This window comes from Mirounga angustirostris, unplaced genomic scaffold, assembly GCF_029215605.1.
Source record: "Mirounga angustirostris isolate CCGP_5_RB_7025 unplaced genomic scaffold, mMirAng1.0.hap1 SCAF_3, whole genome shotgun sequence".
Lineage (NCBI taxonomy): Eukaryota > Metazoa > Chordata > Mammalia > Carnivora > Phocidae > Mirounga > Mirounga angustirostris.
In genome coordinates this window covers 58,878,648-58,902,512 of record NW_026991711.1, presented here as the reverse complement: position 1 = coordinate 58,902,512, position 23,865 = coordinate 58,878,648, and the positions used below count along the sequence as shown (strand labels likewise).

At 35.4% G+C, this 23,865-nt stretch overlaps 1 protein-coding gene across 1 annotated transcript in view; it reads left to right on the top strand.

The window, feature by feature from the left end:
* Window positions 1–23,865, top strand: part of KPNA3 (karyopherin subunit alpha 3) — a 101,891-nt gene that overhangs the window by 27,967 nt on the left and 50,059 nt on the right. The window contains exon 2 of the mRNA XM_045869399.3: window positions 16,944–16,988. Within this exon, the coding sequence (XP_045725355.1) occupies window positions 16,944–16,988 (45 nt within the window). The remainder of the gene's footprint in view (window positions 1–16,943; window positions 16,989–23,865) is intronic.

Sequence of the window (23,865 nt, the reverse complement as noted above, 5' to 3'; positions counted from 1 at the left end):
ATTGGATCTAGGGAGAGTTTTGCTGCTAGGGTCAGAGATTCTTCAAATTAGAGAATACTGTACAGAGTGTTTAAAATTCATATCTTCATTTCATATTAAAATGTTGAGCATTTCATAGTTTTTGAATGAAATGTAAAACATCCAAAATTTATCCTAATTGGACTGGCAGATCTGTGGCTGGTACTTGATTGCTACAGAATCTTGAGTCATGGTGAAACTGAAATTTAGGAAAAAAGCAGAGCCTTGGTCTGTCCCTGACCAGCCTCTTGAACTGGATTATTTGAAGGGTTGTTGAAGGTACCAGGGATGTTGTCAAGACTTGGTTTGGGGAGGAAAATTGAGCCAGCTGCCAGAGTCTTCAGTGGATGTAAGGGAGATGGTGACAGAAATGAGAATGGACACGGGAATATGTGGCTAAATGATATAAACCTTTTCCACAACTGGGTAGAAGCTGTGGTCTTGCGAAGCCGTGGTCTTGCAGTGGTATAGAGACAGATAGTGATCTTGACACATGAGGAATATGGGAGCATCATTAACAATGATGATGAAGATAACATCTGTTGATGGCTTTCTATGCCAGACACTGCCCCTGTCACATGCAGTTAGCATGAATTTGATTTATTTGTTTCAGTAACCCTGTGAGGCATTGTTATCTTTATTTTATGGATAAAGAAGCTGAGATAGGCCAGTAACATTCCTAAAATATCATAAAGTTTGCATGTGAGGGAGCCAGGATTTAAACCTGCTGACTCCTAAGCAGATGTTTCTAAACACCATTTTGTGCCATCAGCAGTGCACTAATGTAATTGGTCGAATATATATGTATTCCATGTGCATTGAATAATTTACATTGTTTGTAAGTACCTTAGAGGAAAATAGTTCAGTAGAATTTTCTGATGCTTTCTAATTGATGATGATTGTGTTGTTATATGTTTTATGGACATACTACCCTAGAGTGGTACCCTAGAATTGTGGATCTTAATAGTGTGGGTCCTGGACCAGTAGCATCGACCTGGGATCTTGTTTGAAACAAATCCTTAACCCTTACTCCAGCCCTGCTGCTCAAGAAATTCTGGGAATGGACCCCAGCAGTCGTTTAACAAGCCAGATTAATTCCAATGTAGGCTAAAGTTTGAGAACTACTGACCCAGAGCAAAGTGTAGTATAAGAAGGTGAATGAGAGTTTGAATTAGACCCTTGGAGTAGTATTGAGATTGTCAGTGTTTTTCAGATCATGTTCTGTGAATTGAAATCTGATGGGGAATTATTAGCATTAGTTTATACTTTTCATGGCTGCAGTTTGGTATGTTGATGCTACTAGACACAAGTGAGATGGGAGGCAGAATGTCAGTAGATCACAAGTATTGGCAACTCAAAATGCATAGTAGTACACATCAGCAGTATTATTTTCTTTCCATTAAACATTTAAAAGTTGTGTAATATTTGATATACGAAAATAGGTAATGTCCATACAAGTTTTGAAGCAATAATAAAACAGATATTCGTGAATCTAATCAATTTAAGAATTAGCACAAAAACTACCTGTGTTTTCTTCTCTGATCACATCCCTAGCTTCCTACCGGAAATAATCCACTGTCACAAATGTGTTTAAATCATTACTTTGCTTTTCTAGACTTACCATACATGTCTATATCCTGAAATAAAAGATAGTATTTAGTTTTGCTTGCTTATTTTATAAAAATACTATGAAATACTCATATTTATTAAAAAAAAGGTGGTTTTTTTTTTTACTTTGTTCATGTAATGTTACATCTCTGGATTTGTTCATGTAGCTATAGTTCATTCCTCCTTGTTGCAGAGTTGTATATCACAATTTATTTTCCTTTTAGTAAACATTTGGGTTGCTTTCAATATTTTTGGGTTTTTTATTATCACAAACTAATGATGTCAGAAACCACTTGTATATGTCTCATGGTGCATATATGCAAGAGTTCCTGTAGGATTATACCCTGGAGTAGAATTGCTGTGCCCTTGGTGTTTTTCAGCTTTACCAAATTTTTGCCAAATTGTTTCCCAAAAATGATTGTACCAATGGACCTTTTACCAGTTGCTCTACATTTTTATGAACACTTGGTGATATTATACCTATTAATGTTTGGCAGCCTTAAGTGCAAGATGGTATCTCAGCTGTGGTCTTAATTTGCACTTCAGTTAATAAGGTTGACTACCTTTTCATGTTGGCTATTATTTTTTATGAAATACCTTTTCTTGTCTTTCTCTTACTGTTTTTTTCTGTTGTCTTACTTATGTGTGAATACTTTATTCTGGGTATTTATTCACTATTCATGCTTCAGGTATCCTTCCAGTTTGGCTTGTCTTTTCACATTCTTTGTAGCATCTTTCAAAGAACAGAAATTCTAAGTTTTAACAGAGTTCTTTTTGTTTTAGCATTTTTTATGTCTTCCTTAAGAAATTTTTCTCCACTCAGGGATCATAAAGATAGTTTTCTTTAAAAATTTAAAGTGTTGCTTTTGTAAGTGTTCAAACCATCTGGAATAGATTTTTCTGGTGATATAGTAGGAATCCAGTTTATCCCCCCACCCCCATGGATAATTATTTGGCCCAGCACCATTTACTGAATAGTCTTTTTTTCCCAGTGTTCTGCATTGCCATCTCTATCATATCAAATTGCTATATATGTTTGGATTTATCGGGAGTTCTTTTCTATTGGTGAATTTAGTTTTCCTCTTTAATGTTTATATACTTTTTATATACCTTTAAAAGTTGTCAGTTTTTAAAATTACAGCTAAACCTGATTAGTAATAGTAACTTACCATTAAATATCCAGTCAGTGTCAAAATTTCCCCAGTTGTCTTTTATATGTAATATATGCATGTTTGGATTAGTATCCAAATAAAGTCTACTTACTGTGATTGGTTGGTATGTTTCTTAAATTTTTTAAATCTGTAGGCTCCTACTTTATTTCCCAAACCACCCCTTTTTGCTTTGTTGACTGTTGTTAGAGAAACGGGGTTATGCTGTATTTGGCTGTTTGCAACCCATTGGTGTTTAGTATATCTTTCTGTTCTCTATATTTCCTCTAAATTGGTTGTTAGATATAGAGGCTCAATATGGTTTGTATATTTGCCAAGACTGGTTTATAGATGGCATTATATACTCTTTTTAAAAAGAGGTTTTATTTGTTTGTCAGAGAGAGAGCACAAGCGGGGAGCAGGCAGCAGGCTGAGCAGGCAGAGGGAGAAGCAGGCTCCCTGCTGAGCAAGGAGCCCAATGCTCCTGACCTGAGCCAAAGGCAGGTGCTTAACCAACTGAGCCACCCAGGCGTCCCGACTTTTTAAAAAAACATTTTATTGAGATAAAATTCACATACATTTTCACATACCATACAATTCACTCATTTAATGTTTTTAGCATATTCATAGCGTTTCACAACCATCACCACAAAAAGAAATGTTGGGCGCCTGGGTAGCTCAGTCGGTTAAACGTCTGCCTTCAGCTTGGGTCATGATCTCAGGGTTCTGGGATCGAGCCCTGTGTCTGGCTCCTTGCCCAGCATGGGGTCTGCTTCTCCCTACCCGCCCCCCGCCCCCGCATGCATGCGTGCATGTGCTCCCTCTCTCTCTCTCAAATGAATAAAATCTTTAAAAAAAAAAAAAAAGAAAGAAACGTTATGCCCTTTAGCAGTCACTCCCCATTTCCTTATCCTCCCCAAACAACCACATCCCCCAGACCTAAGCAACAACGAATCTTTCTATCTCCATAGATTTGCCTGTTCAAGACATTCATATAAATTGAACCATATAATTCGTGGTCTTTTGTGACTGGCTTCTTGGACTTACCATAATGTTTTCAAGGTTCTTGCATGTTATTAGTATGTGTCGGTATTTCCTTCCTTTTTATTGCTGAATGGTATGCCATCGTATGGATATATCACATTGTATTTATCCATTCATCAGTTGATGAAGGTTTAGGTTGTTAACACTTTTTTGCTATCGTGGATAACACTGCAGTGAACATTCATGTATAAGTTTTTGTGCAGGCATATGTTTTCCTATCTCTTGGGTATTTACCTAGGAGTAGAATTGCTATCAAATGGTGATTTGAGGGCGCCTGGGTGGCTCAGATGGTTAAGCGTCTGCCTTCGGCGCAGGTCATGATCCCAGGGTCCTGGGATCGAGTCCCACATCGGGCTCCCGGCTCAGTGGGGAGCCTGCTTCTCCCTCTGACCTTCGCCCCTCTCATGCTGTTTCTCTCTCGCTCGCTCTCTAAAAAATAAATAAAATCTTTAAAAAAAAAATATGGTGATTTGATATTTAACCTTTTGAGGAACTGCCATACTGTTCCAAAGTGGCCACGCCATTTTACAGTCTCACCAACGTGTATGAGAGTTCCAGTTTCTCCACATCCTCACCAGTAGTTACCTGTCTTTTTCTTATTTTATCCATCCTAGTGAGTGATTGTAGTTTTGATTTGCATTTCTCTGATGGCTACTTTTGTTGAGCATCTTTTCATGTGCTTAGTCACCATTTGTTTATCATCTTTGGAGAACTGTCTATTCAGATCCTTTGCCCATTTTTAAAATTGTGTTGTCTTCTTATTGAATCAAAAGGGGTCCATTATATATCCTAGATTAAAGTCCCTTATCAGATATGTGATTTGCAAATCTTTTTTCCCATGAGATGGCTTTTTAGTTTCTTGGGTATTATATATTCCTGTTAGGTGGTACATAATAATGTCATATTACCTCTTTTTGTGATACTACCAAGCTTTGATGATAACTACCTGGATCCATTAATTTATTAACTGTTGTAAAGTGGTGGTATTTGAATTCTGTCATTCCTTCTTAGAATTTTGAGTTTGAAGTTAATGTTCTTTCAGCACATTGAAGATATAATTTCACCGTTTTTGGTTTCCATTGCTTTTCAGAAGTCACTTTTGTCATATATTCCTAGAAACGTGGATGCCCAGTTGGTGGCAGTCTTAAAAAGTATCAGCACAATACCCTTTAGGTTTGGTTTTGGTTTTTGCTTTTTTGGCTTTTGTTTGTGTGTTTGTTTTGTCCCAGAGCTATAGTTTTCAGTTTTCTAGCTCTATCACCTCTTGAGAAGGCAGTTTTGTATCCTTATATAGTCTCCTACCTCCTTCTCCCCAAATAAAATGTATACATTTGCTTCAGTTGGTATATTTAGAAAAACAGAATTCCTAGCCCAGGGAACAGTATATAAATATCCATTTTACAGAGGATTTTTAAAAGAACAGGTTTATTGAAATATTGTTTGTATATCATATAATTCATTCATTGTTAGTGTAAAGTTTGATTTTTAGTAAGTTTTACAATTGTGTAACCATCCCCTCAATCCAGTTTTAGAACACTTCCATCACCCTAAATCCTGCCCTTTTCTGAAATTATTTATTTATTATTATAAAGATTCTCAACCGGCAGTTGGCATAGGCTTCTTTTTTTCTTTTATTTAAGATTTTATTTTTAAGTAATCTCCACACCCAACATGGGGCTCACACTCACAACCCTGAGATCAAGAGCCACATGCTCCACAGACTGAGCCAGGCTTTTCATAGCCCTAGAACCACCTGAAATTGCATGTCAGCAATATGTTCTATAGGTCCTGTGTTTAGAAAAAGTAAAATTTTAGTAAAATGACAGTTATGAATTACAGTCAAAACCAAAACCATTCAGTGCATCTTGTTAAAGTGGTTCTGAAATTGTTCCTATGACTGAAAAGCTTTAGGAAAGAAAAATGTGGGGATATGCTGTTTAAAAAATAAAGTAAGGGCGCCTGGGTGGCTCAGTTGGTTAAGTGACTGCCTTCGGCTCAGGTCATGATCCTGGAGTCCCGGGATCGAGTCCCGCATCGGGCTCCCTGCTCAGCGGGGAGTCTGCTTCTCCCTCTCCCGCTCCCCCCTCTTGTGCTCTTTCTCTCTCTCACTCTCTCTCTCAAATAAATAAATAAAATCTTTAAAAAAAAAAATAAAAATAAAAAAAATAAAAAATAAAGTAAAAAGTAAATAAAAATTACAAAATTAAAAATTATAATTTCATAATAAAGTTACAGACCTGTAAAATATAACCATTTATAAGGCCCATCTGTAGTGAATAAAATCAATAGAGAATTTTAAAAAAATGTTTTTATTAACATATAATGTATTATTTGTTTCAGGGGTACAGGTCTGTGATTCATCAGTCTTACACAATTCACAGCACTCACCATAATAGTACCTACCCTCCCCAATGTCCATCATGAGAATTTTTTTAAAGTCTGTTTTCAGACTGTTGTGTTTTAAAGATAATCTGTTTTTCCCTGGCTGTTTTCAGGATTTCTTTTTTATTTTTGTTTTTTCCTTTTGTGTCCTGCAGTTTTACTGTGATTTCTTTTTATTTTCCTGCTTAGTGTTTGGCTTCTTAAACCTGTGGTTCAGTGTTTTTCATCAATTCTGGAAAGTTCTCAGCCAGTATCTCTCAAACATTGCTTCTGTGCAATGTCTCTAATGTCTTTGTGGAGCCCAAATAAGTACTGTTTGGTAACTTCTTACTATATCCTCTGTTTTTTTGCCCTTTCTTCTGTAATTATAAAATTTGTGCTTCTTATATTTCATAATTGTTTCTTCTGACTTGCCTTACAGTTCACTGAATCTCTGTTAAACTCCATCAGATCTACTTATAAAACCCATCTGTTAAGATCTTAATTTTGGTTATAGTACTGTATTTCAACAATTTTTTTTTAAAGATTTTATTTATTTATTTGAGACAGAATGAGAGAGAGAGAGAGAGCACATGAGAGGGGGGAGGGTCAGAGGAAGAAGCAGGCTCGCCGCCGAGCAGGGAGCCCGATGCGGGACTCGATCCCGGGACTCCAGGATCATGACCCGAGCCGAAGGCAGTCGCTTAACCAACTGAGCCACCCAGGTGCCCTCAACAATTATTTTTCATTTCTCAAAGTTCTGTTTGTTTTTTTCAGATCTGGCTCTTTCTTTCTTTTGTTTCTTTTCCTTCTTTCTTTTTACAGTAATCTCTATACCCAATGTGGAACTCAAACACACAACCCCAAGATCAAGAGTCACAGGCTCCATTGACTGAGCCAGCCATATGCCCCCAAATCTGGTCATTTCTGATCATTTCTTCTGGCTTGCTGATAATTTTAATTTCATTTTTCTATTCCTTGAATGTTTATTATAGTTATTTTATATTTTATAATTTAATTTTAGTATTCTAATTCCAAGGAGGGTGGACCTGTATTCAAGTTGTCATTGATTCTGTGGTTATGACTCTCTTTATAGTGGTTTATTTTCTTGTATATTTGGTGACTTTTCCTTAATCCTGAGAACCTGATGGAACTGCTTTTCAGCAGAAAAGGTTTGCATCTGTTGAGGAACAGTCCATTTTGATTATCTTGAGCGGTCGGGCTAAATGAGAAGTTTAGTTTTTTAACCCTGCGTCAGAATCTGGATTTAATTTCTGTTCCCAATGTGAATAGATTATTAACCTCATACTTTTCCTTTCACATATTTACTTTTGACAACTTCCCCCATGGTTAATTTTACTGGCTCCTCTACCCCCTTAGTACTTATGTGAGTTTAACAATGCATTTAAAAAGTATTTTTTCCGTTATGGCTAGGATCCAGTTTAATGAAACAGAAGACTTCTCAAAAGTATGAGGTCTTCCAGAAGTGACATATTTTGTTACTAAGAAAGATGTATGCATAGTATTTAAAATAAATACCATCGGGGCGCCTGGGTGACTCAGTCGTTAAGCATCTGTCTTCAGCTCAGGTCATGATCCCAGGGTCCTGCGATCGAGCCCCACATCGGGCTCCCTGCTCTGCGGGAAGCCTGCTTCTCCCTCTCCCACTCCCCCTGCTTGTGTTCCCTCTCGCTCGCTCTCTCTCTGTCAAATAAATAAATAAAATCTTTAAAAAAAATAAATAAAAAAATAAAAATAAATAAAATAAATACCATTGTCACATTCTCTTTCTCTCTCTCTCTCTCACTCACACACCTGACCCTAAGAGTAACAGTAACTCCTTTAAAACTAACAAAGTATCTAATCGTTCAAATTTCCAGTTATCTCAAAAATTACATATTTTTGAACAGTTTGTTTGGATCAGTATCCAGATAAAGATCTGTAGCCTTACTCTGATTGAGTGAATTTGAAGTCTCTTTTTAAATCTACAATCTTTTTTTAATTCAGTTAGCCAACATATAGTACATCATTAGTTTCAGATGTAGAGTTCAGTTATTCATTAGTTGCATATAACACCCAATGCTCATTACATCATGTGCCCTCCTTAATGCCCGTCACCCATCTCCCCTCCAGCAACCCTCAGTTTCCTATAGTTTAGTCTCTTAATCTGTAATCTTTTAATCTCACTTTTTTTTTGCCTTTTAGAGTGTCATTTAACATGTTTATTTGTCCTCTGTATTTTTTTTACAAATTGATAGTTGAATCTGGAGGCTTTATTTTGGGCAGAGGGGACAAGAGTACATCATATGTGATGGCTTTCTTTTCCATCAGGATGGCAGATAGTGTCTGATTGTCTCTCTCTGTAATGCTGATAGCCATTGAGGAACATTGCCTAAATTTATTATTTACTAGGAGTTGTAAATGGTGGTATTCTAATTCTGTCCTCCTTTCTTTATTAGCTGGAATACTATTTTAAACAAACTTTCCCTTATTTATTAACTGGTTAGGTTACCCTCATGATAAAATTTGTTTAGGTAAAGGCAAAATGAGTGCTTGATTCTCTCCATTTATCAGTTTTCAGAACAATGAGGTGGTTCATTAGCACCTTCCAGTGATGACCAATATGGCTTTTTTTCATATTCTGAATTCATGAATTGAATCATATGTATGTTTCAGTTCATTGTGTTGTTGTTGTTTTTAAGATTTTATTTATTTATTTATTTGAGAGGGGGGTAGGGTGGGAGGAGCAGAGGAGTAGGGACAAGCCGACTCCATGCAGAGCTCAGAGCCTGATGTAGGGCTCCATCGCACCACCCTGAGATCATGACTTGAGCCAAAATCAAGAGTTAGGCATTCAACTGACTGAGCCACCCAGGTGCCCCCATTGTAGTTATTATTTTTATTGGTACTCTAATTGACCATCCTTGACCAATTGGCGCCCCTTCAAGGTAGCTTCTGAGTGTTTTGGACAGATCTAGGAATTTTAAGTGGACAGATCTAGGAATGTTTTTAAAATGATGTATTCTGCATATATTGGTATTTCCAATTCAAATTCAGGACAGTAAGTAGGGTTTTACTAAACAACTTCTATCGTATATCTCTATCTCCTTTGTCCCAGGTTGAAATTCCTTGTTTTCTTTGATACCAGGGTTGGTAGAATTAGAGTATCACATTACTACTCATTTCCTTTGTTCCAAATACATACACAACAGTGTCAGAATAATAATCTCAATACTATAACCAGTAGTGGGATTACTGAAAATGGTATAGTTTCTTTGTACTTACCTTGTCTTTAGGGTTGACTGGGAACATACAGTCAAATTACTATGTTGAAAAGTTATATGGGATAGTGTAACTGTGTCACCAAGTGAATATACACTTAGGTTAATTAATTTTTAAAATTCTTTTAGGAATTGCTTTTTTTTTTAAGTTTAATTTCATCATAACATGTATGTAATTCATTTTCATATAGTTCTGAAGTCAGAGGGTGCCTAGTTTCCTTTAGTTCTTCACCCTGTTTCCTTCCTATTCCTGTATATTTTTCTATGTGATCTGTTTTATTTACTATTTTTTAGTTTATTTTTGGTATTTTGGAAGGTTTGGTATTTTGGAAGGTTTATATATTTGTTAAAGTGGTTAACTTTATTTAGTCTCCCCCCTTTTAGTCATTATTATCTATTGATTCCCTATTATGTGCATTATTGAAATTGGTTGTGACCTCTTTTTTCCCTTTTCCTCAGCATCTGATGTGAAGTATATCCTTTTTAAAAAAGGTTTTAAAAATTATTTTGAGATAGTTCTAGATTGATAGTTCTAGATTGACATGCAGTTGTAAAACATAATATAGAGAGATCCTTTGTACCCTGTACCCAGTTTCCCCCAATGGGAACATCTTGCAACACTATAGAAAAATACTGATATTTATACAGTCAAAATACAAAACATTTCTATCACCACAAGGATCTCTCATGTTGCCAATTCGTAGCCATGCTCCCTCCCTTTCACTCTGCCTCTCCTCAACCCGTGACAACCACTAATCTCTTCTCCATTTCTGTGATTTTATTGCCTTAAGAATGTTATATAAATGGAATCATATGGTATGTAACCTTTTGGGATTAGCTTTTTTCTCTTAGCATAATTCCCTGGAGATTCATCCAAGTTTTTGCTTGTCTGAATAGTTCGTTCCTTTTTACTGTTGGGTAATATTCTGTGGCAATGTATAGTTTTGTTAAAACTGTGAAGGATACCTGGGGTGTTTCCAGGTTGGGGTTTTTCTGAGTAAGATGGCTACAAACATTTTTGTACAGATATCCTATGAACATAAGTTTTCATTTCTCTGGGATAAAGGTCTAGACATGCAGTTGCTGAATACTATGGTTTTGCATGTTTTGTTTTTTAAGAAACTGTTTTCCTAATGGCTGTACCATTTTATAATCCCACTAGCAGTGCATGAGTTTCTACACATCCTCATAAACATTTCATCACGATTATTTATTTTAGCTGTTCTGATAGATGTGTAGTAATATCTCATTGTGGTTTTAATTTGCATTTCCCTAATGGCTAATAATATTGAACATCTTTTCTTGTGCTTATATGCCATCTGTATATCCTCTTTGATGAAGGGTATACACTTCATTTCTTTTGCCTATTTTCTAATTTAATTGATTTTCTATTTTAATTAATTTAATTGATTTTCTATTGAGCTTTGAGAATTCTCTCTGTATTCTAGATACCAGGCCTTTAGTGGATATGTAGTTCACAAATATTTTTTTTCAGTCTTTAGCTTATCTTTTCATCCCCTTCCCATGGGGGGCTTCCTCAGAGCAATGTTTTTTAATTTTGATGAGGTCCAGTTTACCAATTATTTCTTTTATGCATCATACTTTTAAGGTCAAATTTAAGAACTCTTTGCCTAGCTCCAGAACCCAGAGATTTTTTTTCTGAATGCTTTATAGTTTTACACTTAAACACGATCCATTTTGTATTAATTTTTGTGTAATATATGAGACTTAAATTAAGATTCATACATTTTGTCTAGCAGTGTCTACCTGTTCCAGCACCATTTGTTGAAGTCTGTCTTTCCTTTATTGAATTGCCTTTACCCTTTGTCAGAAATCAATTTGAGCATATTTGTATAGGTCTCTCTTTTTTTTTTTTATTCTGTTTCTTTGATCCACCAGTATCACACAGTGTTTATTATTGTAGCTATGTAATCTTGAAATTGGATAGACTGGTCCCTCCCACTTTATTCTTCTTTTTCAAAAATTGTTTTAGCTCTTCTAATTACTTTGCCTTTTTTTTTTTTTTAAGATTTATTTATTTATTTGACAGAGAGAGACACAGCAAGAAAGGGAACACAAGCAGAGGGGGTGGAAGAGGGAGAAGCAGGCTTCCCGTCGAGCAGGGAGCCCAATGTGAGGCTTGATCCCAGGATCCTGGGATCATGACCTGAGCCGAAGGCAGACGCTTAAGGACTGAGCCACCCAGGCACCCCATACTTCGCCTTTCTGTATAAATTTTAGAATAATATTTTCTGTATCTACAAAGAACATTATTGGGATTTTGAGAGGAATTGTGTTAAACCTGTGTATTATAGTGGGGAGAATTGACATCTTTACCATGTTGAGTCTATCAATCCATGAAACACAGTATATCTCTCCATTTTTTTAGATCTTTGAATGCTTTCATCAGTGTTGTGTAGTTTTCAACATGTATGTCCTATACATGTATTGTTAGGTTCATACGTAAGGTTTTTTTTTTTGAGAGATTATAAATGATACTGGATGTATTTTTAATTTTGGTGCCCATGTATTCATTGCTAGGATATAGACATACAACTGATTTTTGTATTTTTATGTTGTATCTTGTGACCTTGTTGAGCTGACTTATTATATCTACCTAATAAATCACTGGATTTTTTTTTTTTTTTTTTTTTTTTTTTACTGATGTCCAAAGGCATTTTTCTTTTTTTCTTTTTGGAAATCCATTCGTTTTTCTAATACATCTTGGTATTGGTTTCTCTCAGTTAATGTCCCAGGCATTGGTGTACTCTTTCAGTATTTCATTTAAAGGCTTTTAGTTGTAGGACTTTTTTTTCTTTAATTGTAATTTTTAGTATTTGCTTTAATTCATTGCTTTGGTTTTCTTCTTTGAGGTCTCCTTATTATAGGTATGTAGGATCTTTGCTTAGCTTTATTGTCACTTTCATTCTAATATTTTCACCTTCATGTCTTTCTTTCTTTCTCTTCTTTCTTTCTTTCTTTCTTTCTTTCTTTCTTTCTTTCTTTCTTTCTTTCTTTCTTTCTTTCTTTCTTTCTTTTCTTTCCCTCCTTCCTTCCTTCCTTCCTTCCTTCCTTCCTTCCTTCCTTCCCTTTTTTTTTTTCAGATTTTAAGTAATCTCTACACCCAATGTGGGGCTCGAACTTACAACCCTGAGATCAAGAGTCGCATACCCTCCTGACTAAGCCAGTCAGGTTTTCTCATCTTCATTTCTTTCGATTAAAAATTTATTTGCACATTCTTTATCTCTTAAGCATTATCTGTTGTGTATTGAATCTCATGACTGTTCTTGGTTAGGTTTCCTTTCTGAAATAATTTTTTTCTTTTACTTCAAATTCTTTCCTATTTTTAGCACCTGATTTCTGAGTTTTTCTAATTCTGATTTAGAATGTTATTCACATTTTCTTGGATATAATCTTTATCTGTCTTGTAGGTATGGCTTTTTGATGGCAAGCTTTTAGTGTCAACATTCTGCTCCTTATTTTCCCATTTCTTATGGCATGTAATTTGATCTCAACCCTTTTCTGTTGTTCATTTACATTTCCTGAACTTTTTGGAGCAAGGGATTGGTCAGGATAGTTTTTCTAGCTTTACCACCCTATACCCCTCTTCTGTGGATTTTTACAAAATGATAAGAAGTATTTAGCTTTCTGTGTTCTGAGATCGGTCTCTGTTTCATTAACCCACTTTTGTCTGGACCCTCCTTTTCTTTGCTTCGTTGTGCCTGTCTTGCTCAGTTGGGATTCTTCTCCCCCAAGTTCTTTTCAGTGCAGGGCTGTGCCCAGAAAGGGAGACTTCAGTTCTTAGTTTTCGAGTCTAGAGCCTTATCATACCTTACAGTGTTGGTGTATACAAAAAGATCTTTCCATTTGTAGCTATTTGCAAATTGCCTTTCTAAACTCGAGTGATTTATGATTTGGGGTTTTTCTGGCTGCAAGTCCTTCAATTACCTACTGTATTATTTCTGCTTTTCTGTTTCCTTCTGTATACATGCTGATACCACGTGAGTCCTATACTTGACGATTTGACCCAGATTCTGCATGTATTTGAGAATTCGTGGGGATACCTTGTCACTCAATCTTGTAGATTTTGTCCATGGGTTTTGGTTTGGGTGTCCTGGTGACTGTGTGTGTGTGTGTGTGTGTGTCGGGGGAGATTATAGGACATTAAAAACTTAATTGAGAACTTTTATTCAAGAGAAAGACAACCCAAGTAGACTAGTTAGGAGGCTATTGTGGTGATCCAGGTGAGAGGATGGTGGTGTAGTCTAGGATAATGGCAGTGGAGCCAGAAGGTGTGAATCCTATTTTTGGTGACTTGTTGGATGTCAAAGAGTGAGAGACTGAGCAGACATGGCAGATCTCCTAAGACTGGGGTTCTTAGAACTGTTTGGATGGTGGTGCTTTTTCCTAATACTGGGAATATTCATGGAAGAGTAGTTTTTTGGGGGAACGTTTTTTGGGGAGGGGAGGAGTAAAGGGAGGAGAGGGATCAGCTATTATGGTATTTGTAAGCATGCTAAATGTGAGGCCTTGCAACAGTCTGTCCTCTACCCCCAAATACACATATAGACATATTTCATTTTTTCAGGGAGCGGTTTCTTGATTCCCTAATCAATGTCTCCTTCCGATACTGAACTTTATTTATTTTCTTATCTTAACATTTAACACATTTATATTACGCTTATTACTAATGTGTTTTTCACTAGACCAGCTGTTGGCAAACTTTCTCTTAAAGGGACAGAAGGTAAATATTTTAGGTTTTGGGAGCCCAGAGACAAAAATAAGGATATTACATGGATACTTAATAGTATTTATAACATAACCAGCTAAAAGTGTAAAAACCATTCCTGTTCATTCCTACACAAAACAGCCCATAAGATTTGGGCCACAGGCTGCAGTTTGCTGACATTGTACTAGACTGTAAATTCTATACTTGTCTCTCAGTTGTAGGCATAGTGCCTGGTGCATTTTAGATGTATTCAGTAAATTTTTGTTGAGTGAGTGAATATAGTACTTACAGATTTGGAGCTCAGGCAAGAGGACTGAACTAAAGATAGGTATTTGAGAGTGGTCATCAAATAGTAATTGAAGACATGAGAGTAGATGAGATCACTTGGGAAGAATGTTAGGGAGGAGAGGGCCCAAGATGGAGCCTTTTTTTGTAATTCAAACAGAGAACAGAGTAAGTCATGACTAACTCAGTGGTACTTCTGTCAGATACATAGTAGTCAGTACTTGTTGCTGATTGACCTAAGTCATTTGGCTATTTTACACGCATATGGTTCTTTTGGGTGAGGAGGAGGCCTTTAACTATTAGAGATAGGTATTTTTTCCTTAGGAATTTTACTACCAGTGAGTTATATTATAATAAAAGAAGCTTTAGAATTCTGCCACTTATACAAGCATCTATTAGCAAGCAGTTACCACCTTGTAATAAAACTTGAACTATAAGCATATACCACAAAGAACTGATTAGGATTAGATGACAAAATCCTCCAAGAAAGGGGGAGATACAGGATGAAAGGGAGGCCTAGACTCAAAAACTTCTCTGAAGACAAGACTGCTGGACTTGCCGGATTCTTAAACTGCAAACAGATAAGAATCAAGACACGTGTACAATATTCCTAGTCAATCTGTATATCTTGCACAGTTCCATTTCAGCAAGAAAAAAAGTTATTTCCAACATCTCTTATACTAATTAATAAGCCATTGTCTAAATTCAGATGTTGGTATTTGAAGCACTTACTTAACTGGGAGCTAACTTCTGATATGGATGCTTCAGATGCTAACTAACTTACTTTGAAGTGTGGATTCCTAATTTAGGGAACTTTAGAAGTTGACTCACCACTCCTATTGATGCTGAAGTATTTTAGTGTGAATTACAGGATAGCATTAACTTGATCGTATTTTGTAAGGGATATGTTGCCTGATCTTTTTTGTTGTGTGCCTATCATCTTATTAACAGTCCATAAATAATTAAATGTAGTAGTTACTGCAATGAAAATATTTTTCCTTCTCAGTTCTAGTAACAGTTGGATTAGATAGTCATATAGGCAAATATTAACTGTAGTGCAGTTCTAATCTTCAAGTGAATCAAGACAGTTTAGAGTTATCAAAATAATATTGGTGTTTGAAAATTGCTCAACATTTATTACCATTCTATATGATGAATTTTACATGAAGCAGTCTGTATTCATCATATTAAAGTCAAAACACAGAAACATAGAATTAGATTCAAGGTTCTATCTTTCTACTCTTGAACCCTACTAGAGATAATAGTTTTATCAGTGCATCATTTCTTCACATTAAATGAATGCTACTAATTTGAATTTTGTTTGGCAGTTTTGTTTACATTTAATATATATATTTAAGCATAAGTTATATCTAGATTAATATTTCAGTATATTTTACCAACTTCATAATTTGATTTTCGTGGGATTTTTTTCCTAAGAGAATTAATTTATCACTGCAATTTAAGAAAACTTGACAGAGATACCATAACAAAAGAATTATTCAATAAAATAGTAGCATACTGAATCTGGCAATATATTAAAATAATAATATACCATAACCATGTAACCTTAATGTAGCCTTAAATCCAAAAACGTAAGTACCATACTTATATGTGTAATAAGATAATCCATCATATCAGTACATCAAGGGGAGAGGGGATATCTAACCATTTCCGTCATTCCTGATAAGACCATGCCTGATAGAGCCTCTCAGTAAACTTAGAAGGTTACTTTGCCTTTTGATACAAAATAACTATCCCAAATTTATTTTCCTTTTCATATGGTTTTAAGGCCATGACAATAAGTTATTTACTTTTTTAAAATGTGAATCATTTGAGATACATAATCATTGGTTGCAAACCTCAAAAAACAACTCTGGCCAACTTGAGCAAAACCATAATTTATTGGAAGGATATAGGTAGTTCATAGAATGAATAGGGACACCTGAGAACTGGGAATAGAGCAACTCCAGGGTATAGGTATTATTCACTATCTTGTCCAGATACTTCCTTTGGAAATTAATGTGCTACCCTTCTTTTATTTTCCTTTCCACTTTGCTCAAGGTTCAGGGGGAGAAGGTTCTGCTGGCATGGTTTCGGTCTCATGCCCTATTCAAAACTAGGAGAGAATGAGATACTTTAATAGGAGTTCGATCAGGGCAGTCCACAGCGGAGGGCATATAATTCCCCAAAGAAACCTGGGTGCAGTTAGGAAAGGGGAATGGATTCTAGGCAGCCAAGTCCCACCTCCCCACTCCCCACAAAATTAACCAACAGATATCCAGTAAAATAGACAGGAGTTTCGGCTTTTTAAACTCCATGGTTCATTTAAAATCTAAAACTGACCAGTCCTTAAAACTTAACAATAAATTACTTCTAAAAAATTTTTAAATATTAAATGCCTTAGACCTTAATTTATCTACTAGCAGTATTAATATTCAGTACTTATGTATTCTTTATTTTTCCTTTTAGACAATGCGAAGACACCGGAATGAAGTGACAGTTGAACTGCGAAAGGTAAGGGTGATTGCATTTAAGAGAAAGTAATTAGGAGGTTTTTCTGATTTTAAAATTCTGTATAACTTGAATAATGAAAATACTGTAGCAAATTAGTGGTCATCCCTAAATCACACAGCATAAAAATATATCATTAAATAGTTAATAATGGTATATACTTACAACAGCTTTCATTTATTGAGGTACTGCATACTGTGTGAAGTATTTTAGTTGCCGCATTGAAATTCTCACATCTGATGAAATTAGATACTCTTCTGTTTTGTTTTGTTTCTTAATATCCTTTTTCTTTGGGCTATAAAGGTTTCCTCCACCTTCTTCATGTAAAAGTTACACGTACTTGTTAAAGATACTTTAGAAAAATAAAAGTAAAATAACCTTTTATCTTACCAGTTAAATGAAACTGCTGTTAAAATTTATTGTATTTTCTTTTGGGCTTTTTTTTTTGAGGACTTTAGAGTTAACCTTCATGAGATTCTGTATTCATGCAAGTTCATTTTATTTGAAGCAAATATTTTAATTGCCAATCAAGAAAATACACATAACTAATTCTCTGTATTACATGACCATTAAAAAAACAGATTTTGAAATTTATTTCCAAATCTTTGTGTTCATCTTAGATTAGATCCTTTTCTTGATCTTAATTCACTCCTGAAATTCCTATATTAAATTACCATCTTGAAACTTTTCAGTTTTGGAGAGAAGGAAGGTCTTGATTCTGAGAGTAACACTCTCCCTATTACTAAAACTATAAATAGACTTGTGTGTTTATTTATTTAGTAAGTATTTATTAAATACCTACTTTGGGTCATGAATTTTTACCTAGCATCAATATTATGCTCATTGGTATAGTATATAGTTCCTGAAATTGATTTTCCTATACTCCCTATGTACCCCCCCCCAGTCTTTAGTACAATTGAAAAATGCTTGCTAATTCCAGTGTTCTTTCAACTCCTTAACCTCTTCAAAGATACTTACAGATTAACAACAGTGATTTGGCAATCATATTTTCAAGTTTTTTCAGATCCTTGGTTCATTTGGACCAGAGAAGTAAACTAAGCCTTAGCTTAATAAAGAGAGTGAGGTGAGCTCCTTGCCAATCTTAACACTCAGACCTAGCTTCTTTTTTTTCTTTTTAACTTTTATTAGCATATAACATACATAGAAAAAGGTCAACACATCTTAAGTGTACAGCTTGATGAATTTTCACAAAGTGAACACATCTGTATAATAAGCTCCTAGATCAAGAAAGAGAACATTACCTGTATTCCAAGGCTCCTTCCCAGTTACTCCTTTCCCCCAAGGGTAACCATTATCTTGATTTTTAATATTATAGATTATTTTGCATAGTTTGAACTTTATATAAATAGAACAGTAAGTGTCCTTCTGTGTCTAGTTTTTTACATTCATGTAAAGCTCATTCTCCTCAGTAGAGACAGTAGGAGTAAAACATCTGTAACATTATACCAGCTATCCCCAGATGTGGGCCTTTACTTTTCCCTACATTTCATGCTTGGAAAACAACTCTAAAACTTTTGTGTTGGTCCTGGTGTTATTCAGAATCCTCCTCTTATTTTAAGCTTTCTAGCTCTTCTAATATGCTTATAAATTCAAGCTATTCATTTGTATTTATATTTGGCTATTTGTTCCTCCTTTTATAGTTGTGCTGTCTTCTGTACTTAATTTATAGAATTAAAATTTCTTGCTTGTCAGAGTACATCTTTTTAAATATCCATTTTGGTTACCTTAGAGTCCTCTTCGCTCTTCTTTTTCTTCCTAGATAACATTATTTCCATTGCAGTCACTAGGATTAGTTCCTAGAAATCCTTATAGAAGGATCAAAAATGAAATTAAAGAAATCTCAAGAAATTCCTTACTTCACACTTCAGAATTCCCTGGTTAAGCAGCAGAATGTGAACCATTCCTGAAACAAAGCCTAAACTTCAGACCAAGCTTAATTGATTTTGATATGATTGTACAGAGGTGTGGAGAGCCCTTCAAGAGAAGATTCCTTTACTCTTTATAGTCAGTGTCTGTCTCTACTTCTAGTCTTGCTGTCTTTGTAGCTCCATTGAGGAAAAAATCTCAGCATTGTTGTTAATGATATTGAGATTCTTGAAAAATACAAGAAAGCTAGTTTCCAGAGTTTCATAGATTAGCTCTACCCATTTGCATTAGATTGTAATCTTTTAAAGTGAGGGTGATAACCACACTCCCCCACCCCAAGTACTCTCAAGTCACTCTCCCAGCCTATCCCTAAATGCCTAGTCAAGTTCTGGACCAATAGTTGGTACTTATTAAATGCTAATATTCAAGAATTAAATTGATTATGATATCTTAAAATTTTCTGTATATTTAAATCATTTATTGAACTTTTAAAAAATCCTTTATTGAACTTTTAAGACAAATACGATAGAGACAAAGCAGTACTATTCAAAAGTCCTAATCTGTGCCAAATTAGGGAGCTTATGTCAAAATATTAAACAAGGGACTGCTTCTTTTACCAAAAAATCCTTCTGCCTAAATAAATAAATAAATAATGGAACTAAACAATGTGTTTCGTTTCATAGTTGATTTCTGGCACAAGCTTCATATCTTGTAGCAGACCTGTAACAAATTGAGAAATTTTAGCCAGTTCAGGGATCATACTTTGAATAACACAATATCTGCTCTGTCAAATTAAGAATGAAATCTAATTATTAATGTGTACTGTTTTTACTGGCCTCACATTCTTTTTTTTTTTTTTTTTTGAACTTTTTTGTCTTCTTTTACCTCCTTGATATCTTACTTTCCTATTTAAGTAAGTACTTTTGCATCAACACTTACACAGAAGTCTGTACTTCTGTTTTATATCATGTTGTAAACAGAGTTACATAGGAGTTAAATAACTTGCCTAAAATCACACAGCTGATACGCCTCTCAAGGTAAATGTTTGTTGAGTGAATAATGCCTCTTTCATGAGTTGAAAATCAGTCTAAAACCTGCCACTGGCATTTTTAACTTTAGCACATTATATTAAACTTTATATAATCTTCTCTTGGTGATTGATCAGTGAGATATTCCATTAGGATTTTATTGTCATTAGATGTGGGGGTAGGGTTGGTTAAGTTCTTACATAATGAAAAACACCACCAAAATGCCCTACTTGACTAATCAGATACAGTATAATTGTTTTAATTGTCTGGCCTTTTAGTAAAATATCTTTTTAAAAATAGCCTGAATTCCCCTTTATCAACAAGATAATAAAGAAAATTCATATCATATTCATTAATACAGAAACAAAATCCAGCACTCATCCTGATAAAACTCTAAATAAATTACAGATAGAACTTGCTCAACTTGATAAAGAACATCTGCAAAAACCTGCAGCTAACATCATAATTAATGGTGAACATTAAGTGAAAGCCGAATGCTTTCCCCCTAGGATCTGAGAACAAGGCAAGGGTGTCTGCTCTTATTGCTCTTATTTAATACAGTTCTGGCAATTCTAGCCAGTGCCATAAGTCAAGAAGAATAAATAAAAGGCATTTAGTTTAGAAAGGGAAAAATAAAATTGTCCGTTTTTGCAGATGACATGAATGTCTATGTAGAAAATCCTAAAGAATCTACAGAAAAGCTCCTCAAATTAGTAAATTCAGCAAGGTCACAGAATACAAGATTAACACATAAAAGTCAATGGCTTATATATGCTAACAGTGAACATGCAGAAATCAAAATTGTAAGTACAATACCATTTTTTAAGATTTTATTTATTTTTTAAATTTCTTTAATTTAAATTCAGTTAATTAACATATAATGTATTATTGGTTTCAGAGGTACGGGTCTGTGGTTCATCAGTCTTATATAATACCCAGTACTCATTACATCACATGCTCTCTTTAATGTCTATCACCCAGTTACCCCATTCTCCCACCTCCCTCCCCTCCAGCAACCCTCAGTTTGTTTCTTATGATTAAGTCTCTTATGGTTTCTCTCCCTCTCTGGTTTTGTCTTGTTTTATTTTTTCCTCTCTTCCCCTATGATCCTCTGTTTTGTTTCTTAAATTCCACATATGAGTGAGATCATATGATACTTGTCTTTCTCTGATTGACTTATTTCACTTAGCATAATACCCTCCAGTTCCATCCACGTCGTTGCAAATGGCAAGATCTCATTCCTTTTGATGGCTGCATAATATTCCATTGTATATATATACCACATCTTCTTTATCCATTCATCTGTCGATGGACATCTGGGCTCTTTCCACAGTTTGGCTATTGTAGACATTGCTGCTATAAACATCGGGGTGCACGTACCCCTTCATATCCCTACATTTGTATCTTTGGGGTAAATACCCAGTAGTGAAATTGCTGGATCGTATGGTAGCTCTATTTTCAACTTTTTGAAGAACCTCCATACTGTTTTCCAGAGTGGCTGCACCAGCTTGCATTCCCACCAACAGTGTAGGAGGGTTCCCCTTTCTCCGCATCCCCGCCAACATCTGTCGTTTCCTGACTTGTCAATTTTAGCCATTCTGACTGGTGTGAGGTGGTATCTCATTGAGGTTTTGATTTGTATTTCCCTGATGCCAAGTGATGCTGAGCATTTTTTCATGTGTCTGTTGGTCATTTGTATGTCTTCTCTGGATAAATGCCTATTCATGTCTTCTGCCCATTTCTTGACTGGATTATTTGTACTTTGGGTGTTGAGTTTCATAAATTCTTTATAGATTTTGGATACTAGCCCTTTATCTGATATGTCATTTGCAAATATCTTCTCCCATTCTGTCAGTTGTCTTTTGGTTTTGTTGACTGTTTCCTTTGCTGTGCAAAAGCTTTTTATCTTGATGAAGTCCCAATAGTTCATTTTTGCCTTTCTTTCCCTTGCCTTTGGAGACATGTCTAGCAAGAAGTTGCTGAAGCTGAGGTCGAAGAGGTTGCTGCCTGTGTTCTTCTCTAGGATTTTGATGGATTCCTGTCTTACATTTAGGTCTTTCATACATTTTGAGTCTATTTTTGTGTGTGGTATAAGGAAATGGTCCAGTTTCATTATTCTACTTTTGGCTGTCCAATTTTCCCAGCACCATTTATTGAAGAGACTGTCCTTTTTCCATTGGATATTCTTTCCTGCTTTGTCGAAGATTAGTTGACCATAGAGATGCGGGTCCATTTTTGGGTTCTCTATTCTGTTCCATTGGCCTATGTGTCTGTTTTTGTGCCAGTACCATACTATCTTGATGATTGCAGCTTTGTAATAGAGCTTGAAGTTGGGCATTGTGATGCCACCAGTTTTGGTTTTCTTTTTCAACATTCCTTTGGCTATTTGGGATCTTTTCTGGTTCCATACAAATTTTAGGATTATTTGTTACATATCTGTGGAAAAAAGTTGATGGTATTTTGATAGGGATTGCATTGAATGTGTAGATTGCTTTAGGTAGCATAGACGTTTTAACAATATTTATTCTTCCAATCCATGAACAGGGAATGTTTTTCCATTTCCTATGCCTTCCTCAATTTCTTTCACGAGTGTTCTATAGTTTTGAGTGCAGATCCTTTTTCTCTGGGGTCATTTTTGCCATTTTAGTATTTTGTTTCCCACTCATTTATTCTTCTTTGGACAAAATGATAAGATGGAAAAATTCACATCAAAAAAGAGAACAAGAGGCTGCACTGACTGCCAGGGACCTAATCAGTATGGACATAAATGTCAGAACTAGAGTTCAGAATAACAATTATAAAGATACTAGCTGGGCTTGAAAAAAAAACATAGAAAACACTAGAGAATCCCTTTCTGGAGAAATAAAAACTAAAATCTATCCAAGTTGAAATCAAAAAGGCTATTAATGAGATGCAGTCAAAAATGGAGGCCCTAACTGGTAGGATTAATAAGGCAGAAGAGAGAATTAGTGATACAGAAGACCAAATGATGGAGAATAAAGAAGGTGAGGAAAAGAGAGATAAACAACTACTGGATCACAGAGGGAGAATTCGAGAGATAAGTGATACTATCAAGGGGAACAATATTAGAATAATTGGGATCCTAGAAGAAGAGGAAAGAGAGAGGGGGGAAAGGTATATTGGAGCAAATTATAGCGGAAAACTTCCCTAATCTAGGGAAGGAAACAGGCATCAAAATCCAGGAGGCACAGAGAATCCCCCTCAAAATGAATAAAAATAGGTTAACACCCTGACATATAATAGTGAAACTTGCAAATCTCAGAGACAAAGAGAAGATCCTGAAAGCACCTCAGGACAAGAGGTCTGTAACCTACAAGGGTAGAAACATTAGATTGGCAACAGACCTATCCACAGAGACCTGTCCAGCCAGAAAGGACTGGCATCATACATTCAGGGTGTGAAATGAGAAAAATGTGCAGCCAAGGATACTTTATCCAGCTAGGATGTCATTCAAAATAGAAGGAGTGATAAAAAGCTCTCAGGACAAACAAACCAAAAGAATTTGTGATCACCAAACCAGCCTTACAGGAAATATTAAAGGGGATCCTTTAAGCAAAGAGAGAGCCCAAAAGTAACGTAGACCAAAAAGGAACAGAGACAATCTACAGAAACAGTCACTTTACAGGTAATACAATGGCACTAAATTCAAATCTTTCAATAGTTACTCTGTAAATGGGCTAAATGCCCCAGTCAAAACACACAGAATATCAGATTGGATAAAAGAGCAAGACACATTGATATGCTGTCTGCAAAAGACTCATTTTAGACCCAAAGACACCTCCAGATTTAAACTGAGGGGATGGAAAACCATTTATCATGCTAATGGACATCAAAAGAAAGTTGGGGTAGCAATCTTCATATCAGACAAATTAGATTTTAAACCAAAGACTGTAATAAGAGATGAAGAAGGATACTATATCATAAAGGTTCTATCCAACAAGATC